Here is an 11,939-nt window from a genome sequence, read left to right as displayed (position 1 = left end):
TAAAAAAACAAGAATGCACAGGCGGATTTCAACATCAGCGTTTTACAAGTGGACAAAGTCGTGAATTTCTTCCTCCTCTTTGTGAGCTATCTTTCTCAACGCTTTCCGATCAATTGCCAAATCCTCCATTGATCTACGTCAAACTCATATACTTTTGGTAGCCTTTTTTCTACCTGCTTTCCAGATCGTACGAAAGACAAAACGCTATAAATATATGGAGTTTGAGAATCATTTCCTATGTACAGAGATTAAAGTTGTTTGAGAGGAAGGAGGTTATCTGTACGCCAACTAACTGCTAAGATCTGTTTATTTGGTTTACATGCATAGGCTAAGACAAGGCAAACTATAACCCAACAATCTTTGTCTTGGAACTGTTCATTTTGTACCCTTTTCTTGGTTTTGTCTCCCAAAAGGTATGGAAGTTTTTTGTCTCCTTGAAATTCTCTTTATAAGCTCTGCCCTTCCTGGGTTTTTCCTTTTTTGGCAATTACCGTTTTAAGTGTGGTTCTTGCAAGAGTCCTTTCCAGTCATTTCAGTTTTATTTAATATTACAAAGGAAAAACATAGGACATATTCAGAGATTATGGTCCTCACTTAATGGGCCATGTCTTGGTTTCACTGGGATGATGGGAGCAAATGTTGTTTCTCAGCGTCAACTTACCAATGACACCTGATTTTTTTTCTTTCAGGTCAATATAATAGTAAGTCATCAAGCTCTGTCGGATACATGTCGACTTCAACAGGTGCAGTAGCAATTGAAAAGCAGATGGTACCTGAAAATGAAGTTCAACAGGTTGAATTACTTACTGGGGTCGAGGATTTACATGGAGGAATCACTCTAGACATGAATAAAGCTATGGATTCTGAGGCCTTCGCCTCTTCACTTAGAGCTTCAATTTCACCGTGGAAGCAACAAGTCGGCAATTCCATCTCTCTGTTACTCTGCTAACTAGCCACAACCTTTTAGAGCTTGCTGTTGCTGCTGAGTTGAAGTGAATTTAATTGGCAATCACAAACCTTTTGCAGGGGAAGAGGGCGGTTTGGATTAAAGTGCCTACTGAACTTGTTAATCTGGTTGAACCGGCGGTTAAGGTAAAGGCATTTTCTTGGCAACTAATGAAGCTTATGAGAATGTTAATTCTGAATATACAATTTAGTTTTTGGAAAAGACAGTCCCAGTGATTTTAAAATCAGATTGTTATTCATTAATCTTCTTCATTTCTTTTGCTTTTGAGTATTTCAATCGTGAAATTCATGTCTTTGCTTTGTTAATTGCTCAGGAAGGATTTAGATACCACCATGCTGAACCAGACTATTTAATGCTTGTAAACTGGATCAGCAACTCTACCAATACTCTTCCTCAAAACGCTTCACATCGTGTAGGGATTGGTGCTTTTGTCGTAAATGATAAAAGAGAGGTACCCTTTCTTCAATTTTTGCTTAATTTTTCCTGGTTTACTTAGCGATATTATGGAAAAATAAGGTGGTTGTTGAGAAGGTCCATTTTGATTCTGTATATTAACGCCTATTACATTGCTGAAATCTACCTATCCAAGACACATGCCCTTTGGTTGAAAAGTAGCCTGTCTTCATGAATTTGACTTTCCGCCAGCTAATTTGAGTTGGCTACTCCTCCTGATTTGTCCAATTGATTGTTCCCTTTTCTAGGTGCTTGTAGTCCAGGAAAGGAATGGCATTTTCAAAGGCACAGGTGTCTGGAAATTCCCTACCGGAGTTGTTAATGAGGTGAGTTGACTGTGAGCCTGGTGTTTTACTATTATCTTTTTGCCTTGAACTCAAATTTTCCATCCACAGGGTGAGGATATTTATATGGCAGCAATTAGAGAAGTAAAAGAAGAAACAGGGGTAAGTAAGCAAATTGGTCTCTCTGTTTCAATGAATTTTAAATTGTGTACTACATTTGAAGGTTCTCTATAGCCACCATGAATCTAACCATGGTGTTTGTTTTCCTTCAGATCGACACAGAATTTGTGGAAATTTTAGCATTTAGGTATGTGCTTTCCTTTATATTAACGGTTCCACTGATTGTCTGTATAAAATTGTTTGGTAAAATGAAGGATACATAGTTCTCCAGGCGATGGCATATTGAAAAAATGTTGCTTTTTAAAACTTCTTAGGCCACATGCTGGCGACTGAGTAGATTTTTTCCTTGTCATAAATCTCAATAAGACTTCTGTGTTTCTAGCTAGTCGCTTTATAAAGTTAGACTCCTAACAACCTCTGTCTCTTTCAATTTCCCCAAATACAGGCAAAGTCACAAGTCATTCTTTACAAAATCGGATTTGTTTTTTGTTTGCATGTTACGTCCACACTCATTTGACATCCAGAAGCAAGATATAGAGATTGCAGCGGCCCAGGTACATTCTAATGGACACTCGTGTACAGACTGCTAGTTATAGGAGCTTATTAGCTAATGGAAACGGTTCTTCTTAATGCAAAAATCCGTATAGGTGGAGGTGACACTGGCTGTAACCTTTCCATGAATAAGTTAGTATATATGTCCTAGAGAGTGCACGGATGGAAGAAGAAGAAGACTAACTTATAGGCTATAATTTGGATATGGAATTGTCTTGTAGATTTAGTAGAGGAGATACCGAATGCCACCAAAATCTTGGTATCAAAGGTAAAGACTCTTTCCAGAGCCAATGCACCAATCCTGATCATGCTATGTGCTTAGTTTAAGACTATGGAAAGATCAGAGTGGTAGAGGTAATGTATCCACAACAGTTATGAACAAACTATCGATAACATCTGATCAGACAACTACCGATTAGTCATTGCCACTGAGATTGGCTGCTTATTTTCTCCTTTCTCTCCAGTAACTTGTATAATCATGAAGCATATGGATAGTGGATAAACTAATCTTAGTTTAATATATAGGTAAGGATTTCAACTATAACCTATCCTGACATCCTTAAAAGTCCCCTGCGTCCTCCGCTCATGCGATGACATTCCTAGGAACAATGCCACTTTTTGGATTCAGATTAAAACCACATTAACATCAATTCATTTGAAGGTAGAAGAACATATTAGCCTCACTCAACTTCTTGCTACCTTGGATATTTGAAGTTGGCTAGAACGGTGGCCTACATTCATCTTCCAAAGTTGAGATGAACTTATATATAACCATCTCTAATAATTTGTTAGCAAACAGGTATTAATCTTTTTTCTTTCTTTATTCCCTTTTTCAGTGGATGTCACTTGAGGACTATGCAGCCCAAGCTTTTATCCAGAAACATAGTGTCTTTAGTAGTGTTGCCCAAGTATGCATAACAAAGTTAGAGAAGGACTACGCCGGGTTTTCCCCAGTTCCTACGACCACATCTTCTGGTAAAACTAGTTACCTATACTTCAACAGCGGAGATCTGAACCAGCTATAAGCTGCAGTAGCAAGGTCATTACTAATGAATAAGTCTGATTGTGCACATGCAAAAGCTGATACAACAGAAACTCAAGGTCAAGGATAAAGGCCAAGAGGGATAGCTAATATATAATTTACACCAAAGACACACACCGTGTTTTTCATTCCATATCCTGTTTTTGTTCCTTAATAAATAATGTAATGCTTTCCCAATAAATTTGATATGCATGAACTGATGTTATTTTTACTATTTTTCTTTTTTTTTTCTTCCTTTGGTGAATGATGACATTCCTCTTATAGTAATTACTAGTCATTCAGAGCTCAAGCTTTGTTGCTTTCATCCTTGTGGGGGTTAGAGCTGATAAGTTGGCCCTCATGTCAAGCTTCATGCTTATTTTTCCTCTCTGGAAAAAGAATATTAATGGAGAATATGAGGCATGCTTCATTTTGTCTACTATTTTTTTTAAAAATATCTTTGAAGGAAAACACTTGGTTTTTTCTTAAAAAAATATATTAGGATGGAATAATTAATCCCTTGATTTAATACTCAAGTCCTGCTTATAAGAAGATTAGGCTTGGATTAGTGGTTTATTCATTCTTAAGAGGAGTATAATTATAAGGAAAATACTTGTCTTAACATATACTATTTTTCCCACTTGATGTGTCCAGTCATGAATTAAGGAATTCCGCTCTTGAATGAATCTAATAATTACATATCATGCCAATAAATAAAAATGATGGCAAGCATAACTTGTTAAATAAACACTCAGGGTTAGGTTTCAAAGGCTGCATTAAGAAGAAAAAATTACACCCCCTTGTTCATATGAGATACTTTGTTTTTTAATTTTCAGTGAAGTACAAATGAGAAGTTAGGCAGTGAAATAATGCATCTGGGCCTTGCTGATTTTCAATGGGGTCTCTGTTGGTTAATGTTATTAGTATAAAGTTGAGAGGATAGCTAAACCTACACCATTAGTTACTGAATACACGAATTTTAAATTAGGGAAGCAGGCAGTGGAGATAACCTTTATTATTATTATCTTCCAATGGAACTTTTGTCAGCACGGCACATTGCATGCCTTTCTACAGTATCTGCATTTAAATATTTCATTGGACAATTTAAGAAGGGCAAGCAGGCAGATGGTCTCTTTGATAATAATAATAACAATTGCAAGCCTAAGTTTAAAAGTAATTGTTAGTATCCAAATAATTATAATTAAGATGAGGGGTAGTGCTGCAATATTATCAAAATTGGGGGCGTGTTATGTACAGCCAGATACTAACTTTTAAAAAGGAAATGTGTACTGGCACACAATGGAAACCACAAACTCTTTTAAGTGCTTTAGTTTCTCTTATAAATTCATGTGGTGAGAGCCTAAAAGAATCCAGGTTCAACAGTGACTTTGTTGAGAATACTAAATACAAATCTGTTCCAGCGATGGCAGAAGTGCAAGGGAAATGGGTCAAGGTTTGCTCTCTGCTTCTCTCTAATTCATGTCAAATCTTTTTGCTAAGTTTGCCCTAACAAAACTCTGGCGTTTCTTGTTGTTGTTGAATTTTGCTTGATCACATGCTGAGTAAATTTTCGGATTTTTTGGGGGAATTGTTGTTGTTTCATGGTAAAATGACATTCATAAGTTTCAACGCCTGTTGTTCTGCCTTAACGTCTTATTTCTAGTTATTCCTTACAGGCCAAACCAGAACCATAGTCAGGTTGGGTTTCTGGAATCTTTGCTGCCCATGTGGAAAGATTTTTTTGAAAGTAATTGCAAAATAGTGAAAGGTCAAGTGATTATAGCCATAATTTCTGCTTCAAACGCTGAACCAGTCTCAGGGGCTCCTACAGTCCTACTCCAACATACCCGTCCATTTCCTCCTGTATTAGCCACAGAAATGTGTTCACTGCTTCTTTATATATCTGTTTCCCAGCAGTTATCTTAGTATTGTCGATTAAATATATGGGTAATTTTTACTAGAAAATTGCCGATTATATGTTGTGATTTTGTGAAAGCCATGCGCAAAATCCATGGTTCTATGAAATCATTCCTCGGAACAGCCTGACCTATACGGTGTAAAAAAAATTAAAGAAACTAGGAACAGTGTTCTTAAAGAAACTAGAATATGACCCGTGCTTTGCACACGGGTCTCTTTGCGCCTCTCTTTTATTTCAACATCTTTTTTCTTTCTCTTCTAAAAAAGAGGGAGTATAATTACTAGAGAAGGAGTAGAATTACCAGAGAAGTTGAGGATATCTCTCTATTTCTCTGTTTTTAAGATTGAACTTTTGTTGTTGTAGTGTATTACAAAAGTTTTATCTGTCTTTTAGAAAGAAAGAGATTGAGTCTAACTCTATTTATTTCTGCTCTCATTTTATTTGTGTTAGAAAAGCAAAATCTAACCCTTTTGTGAATATTTGTTGTAAATTTATTTTCTTTGTTTTGTTGTTTTTTTTTTAAGAGTTGTTACTTTTTTTTTTCTTGGTTTCAAGTACTCTGATAAAATTGTGAGGGGACATTTTTTATTTTTTAATTTTACTCTCATGCCCGAGCAATTTAAAATTTTTTTTTGAAAACTTATTAGAGCTCTAAAACTCCTTCTTAAAGGCAATCTCTTAGAGCTCTAAAATCTCCTTTTCAAAGCCTTGCATGTGGCGAAATGAGGGGTTCTCTTTTAATAGTACTAGACTATAACCCCTGCATTGCATAGAGGTCTCTTTTTACTTGTTTTTTCCTTTCTCTTTTTATTTCTCTTTTCCTTTTCTTTTTGTTCTTTTTTCTTATACCCTCCAAGTGACTAGAGGCAAGACACTTTCTTTTTAAGTTTGTTATAAATTATAGAAGTGACGTTAAGAATGAGTGAATAAGAGCTAAACAGTCGAGAGAGAAAGAAAGTATGTTCATTTTTTGGTTGGCTTCCTGGACGTGCTAGCTTGATTTTGTCGATTTGTACCTTTGTTACCAACTTATTATATTTTAAAATTGCTATGGTGCGTCATATATTGTTTTTATTATCTCTATTCTCTACTAGAATATTAGTAGTAGTCTTAGTATTATTATGTAAAATGAAAATTAGACTTTTAAGACTCACTTGCCCTAGATAATACCACCCAAGGTAATACTTCATATCATTCACATGTTGTAGATTTTATTTTTCCATTCAACATGCTACATCAGCAACATGCCACCAGGTCATGATTCTTCTGCATTTTCCTTTCACTGTATGAGTTGAAGCCCATGTTGAACTTCACCTCTAGTTTTACTCTATTTGGATTTGTACATTTGTATCAGCTTAATCAGAATGGAACTGGGCCTGGAGCTAGGAGCTCACACGCCATTGCCATTGTAGCACAAAAGGCCTATGTCTTTGGAGGTGAGTTCATCCCACGAGTCCCGGTTGACAACAACCTTTATGTATTTGATCTCAATACCCTAACATGGTCCATTGCCGAGGTAACTGGCGATGTCCCGCCTCCACGTGTCGGTGTCACGATGGCCACTGTTGGTGAGACCATATATGTGTTTGGTGGTAGGGATAGCACACATAAGGAGCTTAATGAGTTCTATTCTTTCGACACGAGTACTAACAAGTGGACCCTACTTTCCAATGATGACAGCGGCCCAACTCATCGGAGCTACCACTCGATGACAGCTAGTGATCGACATGTGTACATCTTTGGCGGGTGTGGCGTTGCCGGCCGGCTAAATGATCTGTGGGCCTATGATGTTGTTGACCAAAAGTGGATCAAATATCCAACCCCGGGAGATAATTGCAAGGGTAGAGGTGGGCCTGGATTGACTGTAGCCCAAGGGAAAATATGGGTCGTGTATGGTTTCTCCGGTGTGGAAATGGACGATGTGCATTGCTTTGATCCAGTGCAAGGACAATGGTCCCAAGTAGAGACTTGTGGGGAGAAACCAACAGCTCGAAGTGTATTTTCTACGGTTGGCATTGGCAAATACATAATCATATACGGTGGGGAAGTGGATCCTAGTGATTTGGGTCACCTTGGTGCGGGGAAATTTTCTGGCGAGGTTTATGGTTTGGACACAGAGACATTGGCATGGGAGAAGTGGGAGAATGGGTCAGGTTTGGAAAGTCATCCTGGGCCTCGTGGGTGGTGCGCATTTGCAAGCGATTTGCGGGATGGCCAACAGGGACTTGTGGTTTATGGTGGCAACTCCCCTAGCAATGATAGGCTTGATGACATTTTCGTTTTTTCTCCAGGTGTGGCATGCAACTAAAAGTTGAGGTGGCGATGGTATTTCGATTATGGGATTACGAGGATGAAGTGTGGCATCTTCTAGTAAGTGAGCATTTAGCAAGTTTGAGCATTTGTAATGAGTTTCTTTATGTCTTTGGAGTGGCTGCTTTGTATATGTTCACTTGCGTCAATGTAGTTATTTTTCTGGTTTAATTTCCTTTGATCCCAAGGTGACACTCGATCGTTTATGGACCCCGCGAAGGAAATGCAGCAACCTTTGGCTAATTTTAATTACTAAACTAAAAATAGATTCCGAAGCTAGAAGCATGGAGTGCTATTTACTGTACACCCTGGAAAGACAACATTGGGAGTTCTCCATTTTCTAGGGTTTCCTTTTGGCCTTAAACGAGGAAGTGGATTGACAAAAGGAACTGTAGAGAACCTTATCTGTTGGTATGTTTCCATACGATTGACATTAGATGATACTTTTAACAAATGAATATCCTCTTTATTGTCTAAGCCAACAGTATAGCGATTTGGATGCAAACGGCGGTAAGAAAACTGTAATTCATCATTGTCCCTAGCTACCCATGTGTTCCCTAATCACGTATAAAACACTATTAATTTCCACCGGTGAGGATGGCAATTTGTTTTTTACGAATCACTAAATGAAGCTTTCGAATCAATTTTAACTATAATTGAGACAATCATTTGATTTGCAAAACTATATGCATTAAGTAATGCAATAATATTCATGGGTTATGCCAACTGGAATTGGATCTTAGCATCGTTTAATGTTCTATTAAATTATGCTAATGGAAAAGGTCAGACCAACTGAAAGTGAGATGAAACATTCAAATAGAGCTGTAGGATGAATTAAAACCTTAGAAAGAGAGGTAGTTTTGTAAGTTCAGCATCCGACTAAACCATCTCAAAGTGAAGAAGCTTAAAACAATAAAAGTGGGGAGAAAGAGGTGAAACTTCTGCTTTGGTACGATTGTAAAAAGAAGAATAGTCAAAGGCTATCATGTATATTGCTGCTTATTTCATTTGATGATGATGTTATTGTAATTGCTTTATGATTATTTATTGCAATTTATAATTTAATTTAGTGTTGTTAATGTTGAACTTGAGTCGTTTTTCTAGTTGTGTGAATAATGTTGTTATTGTATGTTTAGTATTGTTATTGTGTTGATGATGTTTTTGCTGGCATTAAAACATTAGTGTTGTTGAGATTGAGCATGATTCAATTGTCAAGTGTTGATAGTAGTAGTGTTGTGCATTTGATGATACTTTAATTGTAATTTGTTTTTTTATTATGTATATCTATACAAATTATTACAGTCAGAAGAGATAGATCGACAGATAATATTCTTTGAGCTTTCTGATTGCACCCACAAGAGATTAATAGTAATTTTATGAACAACAAGTCAAAGACTATCAATGTAAGTAAAAACTAAATTTCTATTTCTTTTAAATATTTATATTTTGTTAAATTTTGATCATTATTTCATGTTGATTATCTTATTTCAAAATTAACACGTTAATTGTTTCAATATTTTTGGTAAGAAACTTATGCTTATGCATTGTCGTGCAAGTATGGTGAAGGGCCCTTGTTGCAATTGAAGTTTGATTCACAATCATGGTCTTAAGTCATTGAAAGGGTGCAAACCACTCGCACCGATGTTGATGGATTTTGCACAATGGTGCCGACAACATTATTAATTGATACAACCTGCACGATAGATCCAACATTTGAGTTTGCCATTGATCCTACACTCTCTAATGTTGTGGGGTAACTAAATGTTACTGAGGAGTTGCAGACTCTGAAGTGAGATGTTGATGTGAAAAGTTTTATTCAGACTATGCAAGATTCAATTGCGCAATTGTTGCAAATCGTCAAGAGAAATGTCTCTTATTCATCATTAGAGAAATTAGTGTTGTAAAATCTGAGAAACAAATGAAAAAAATAATAAAGCAAGTGAAAATAGAAAGAAATTTAAGACGTGATTTTACTATCTTTAAAGATAACTTTTGTCATTTCGAAGTATGAAACTCAGTGCAAAAAGATGATAATGGTTTTCCTCTAAGATTCAATAAACCTTCTTTATTAGTTTGCACAAACTAGTAAGGGATATCAGGAATAGTAAAAAGATTTTTCTAGAAAAAAAGAACCTAGTGGGAAAGTAAGGAAAATAGAAAAAATATACAGAAAAGCTTTAGAGGAGATGAAAAAACTATTGGCGTATTGTGACTAAAATAGAAAGACTGTATTTATAGGCTGGAGTAGAAAGTTAACGTTACAAAATATCAACATAAAATCAACGAAAAATTAAAAGGAATCAAGAAAAATTATATTGAGTCAAATAACATTTTAAAGAATCAAGAAAAATCAAGCTTAGTTAGATTAACGATAAAATCTAGAAAATAAAATTACGTCAGATAAGATTAACAGACTCAATCATTTAGACTGTTTCAACTACTAAAGGTTGAGAAAAAATACTCAATCATTAATACTGTTTCAACTACTAAAGATTGAGAAAAAATAAACTTATATGCCAAAGTACAAAATTATACTTGGGCCTAACCCACGTTTATATTCACTCTTAAAAGGGAAATTTGCATTTTCTCAAGGCTCAACTGGTGAGCCCATTCCTTTTTCCTTCCTTGCAACAAGTGCATTTTAGGCTTTCATATATAAGGCACTCACCTCTCTTGTACCTTGGCAATGTAAGATATTGAACCTTTATGAAATACATTATATTTCTAACAATCTCTCACATATTTCATAAAGTTTCATAGGAACCTTTTGTTGGGTCAAATTTCATTTGAGTGTAATCCTTTGTGACTATTATTTTTTAAGCTATTAACCAACCATAGAGAAAATGAAACATAAATCACAGAATTTTGGTGAAGTTTGTAACTTCTATGAACTAATAATTCTTTATGTGAGATATGATTTCCATCTATCACATTACACCCTCACAAATTCTATTATTCAACATGGTTTTGCGTGAATAGGCCATGCATGTGCCTTATTATTCATAAATGCTCTAGTGAACTTGGCACAATTCTCATAAGAGTGGCCTTACTCCACACTTATATAGGTGTTTCTATCAAATGTATACTACAATTTAATATACTACCCATAAGGAATATAGAATTACTTAAGAGTTTAACTTAACACCTCTTGCATTGCAATCTTGCACTATTCATACACCATAAAAGAGACAATAATTTTAATAGTCCATCAATTTATCAACAAGTAACTTGTTATTACCCTTATAAACTAATTCATGGGATCGCCACTCACATAGGTTGGGTTGCCATTATTGTTGATTTTTCTCAATTGCTTTAAGTCCTATTCCTTTGATGTATCATTAATTAATTTTCTACTCAAGAGTTTAGTTAGAGGATTGGCTAAATTCACCTCTAATTTCACATAATTAATGGACACAATTCCATCTCTAAACAACTATTTTACCACATCATGTCTTAAGCGAATGTATCTATTCTTATCATTGAACGTTTTATTCTTTGCAATAACTATTGGCGCTTGGCAATCACAATGCATAGACACAGAAGGTGTTAGTTTCATTCCTAATGGAATATCTATTAAGAGGTTTCTTAACAGTTTCATTCCTAATGGAATATCTATTAAGAGGTTTCTTAACCATTCACCTCATTGCCAGCCAACTCTAAAGCTACAAATTTTGATTCCATTGTAGATTTAGAGATTATTGTTTGTTTGGCTGATTTGCAAGTAACAGTATCCCACTAAAAGTGAATACATAACCACTTGTGGATTTTGTCTCATTTGAATCTGAGATCCAATTAGCATCACTGTATCTTTCTAATATAGTGAGAAATCCATTATATAAAATATCATAGTTTATGATACCTTTAAAGAATTTCATTACTTTGCTCAAGGTAGTCTGATGATCTTGATTGGCATTTTGTGTATATCTGCTCAGTCTACTCACAGTATAAACTATATGAGGTCGAGTATAATTTATCAAATGCATTAGACTCCCAGTAATTTGAGCATACTCAGATTGAGCCACACTATCATCTTTATATTTTTTAATTGGATATTAGCATCATAAGAAATACTCACAAGTGTAACATCAAATGTCCAAACTTTTTAAGTAGTCTCTTAATATAATGCTTTTGTATTAGCATTAAGCCACTATCACATCTTATGATTTTAATACCTAAACTTACATTAGCTTCTCCTAGATTTTTCATATCAAATTTAGAAACCAAGAAACATTTTGTTTTATTGACCACATCAATGCATGTACCAAAAAAAGCATATCATCAACTTATAAGTTAATAATCATACTAGGTTTCAAA

The 11,939-nt window shown here is 35.3% G+C and overlaps 2 protein-coding genes across 2 annotated transcripts; both read left to right on the top strand.

The window, feature by feature from the left end:
• Window positions 1-248: 248 nt before the first annotated feature.
• LOC110409189 (nudix hydrolase 7-like) lies at window positions 249-3,588 on the top strand. The gene is made up of 9 exons (XM_021418459.1): window positions 249-413; window positions 690-916; window positions 1,027-1,092; window positions 1,281-1,418; window positions 1,669-1,746; window positions 1,816-1,866; window positions 1,977-2,011; window positions 2,270-2,378; window positions 3,213-3,588. The coding sequence occupies exons 2-9, from the start codon at window positions 728-730 to the stop codon at window positions 3,399-3,401; spliced, it is 855 nt and encodes a 284-aa protein (XP_021274134.1). The 5' UTR covers window positions 249-413; window positions 690-727; the 3' UTR covers window positions 3,402-3,588.
• Window positions 3,589-4,692: 1,104 nt separating this feature from the next.
• LOC110409890 (Galactose oxidase/kelch repeat superfamily protein) lies at window positions 4,693-7,796 on the top strand. Its single transcript, XM_021419388.2, has 2 exons — window positions 4,693-4,850; window positions 6,670-7,796. The coding sequence occupies exons 1-2, from the start codon at window positions 4,821-4,823 to the stop codon at window positions 7,621-7,623; spliced, it is 984 nt and encodes a 327-aa protein (XP_021275063.1). The 5' UTR covers window positions 4,693-4,820; the 3' UTR covers window positions 7,624-7,796.
• Window positions 7,797-11,939: the final 4,143 nt, after the last annotated feature.

Source organism: Theobroma umbraticum, unplaced genomic scaffold (genome assembly GCF_002168275.2).
Source record: "Theobroma umbraticum cultivar Fairchild unplaced genomic scaffold, ASM216827v3 scaffold_44.0, whole genome shotgun sequence".
In the NCBI taxonomy this organism is placed as follows: domain Eukaryota; kingdom Viridiplantae; phylum Streptophyta; class Magnoliopsida; order Malvales; family Malvaceae; genus Theobroma; species Theobroma umbraticum.
The sequence above is the reverse complement of the archived record's forward strand: the minus strand, read 5'-3'. Positions and strand labels throughout refer to the sequence as shown.

Coding starts and splice junctions, on each gene's coding strand:
- LOC110409890 (XM_021419388.2), top strand. CDS start 4,821: ATGGCAGAAGTGCAAGGGAAATGGGTCAAG. Junction 4,851..6,669: donor TGCAAGGGAAATGGGTCAAG/GTTTGCTCTCTG, acceptor CATTTGTATCAG/CTTAATCAGAATGGAACTGG.
- LOC110409189 (XM_021418459.1), top strand. CDS start 728: ATGTCGACTTCAACAGGTGCAGTAGCAATTGAAAAGCAGATGGTACCT. Junction 1,419..1,668: donor TCGTAAATGATAAAAGAGAG/GTACCCTTTCTT, acceptor TCCCTTTTCTAG/GTGCTTGTAGTCCAGGAAAG. Junction 2,012..2,269: donor GTGGAAATTTTAGCATTTAG/GTATGTGCTTTC, acceptor CCCCAAATACAG/GCAAAGTCACAAGTCATTCT.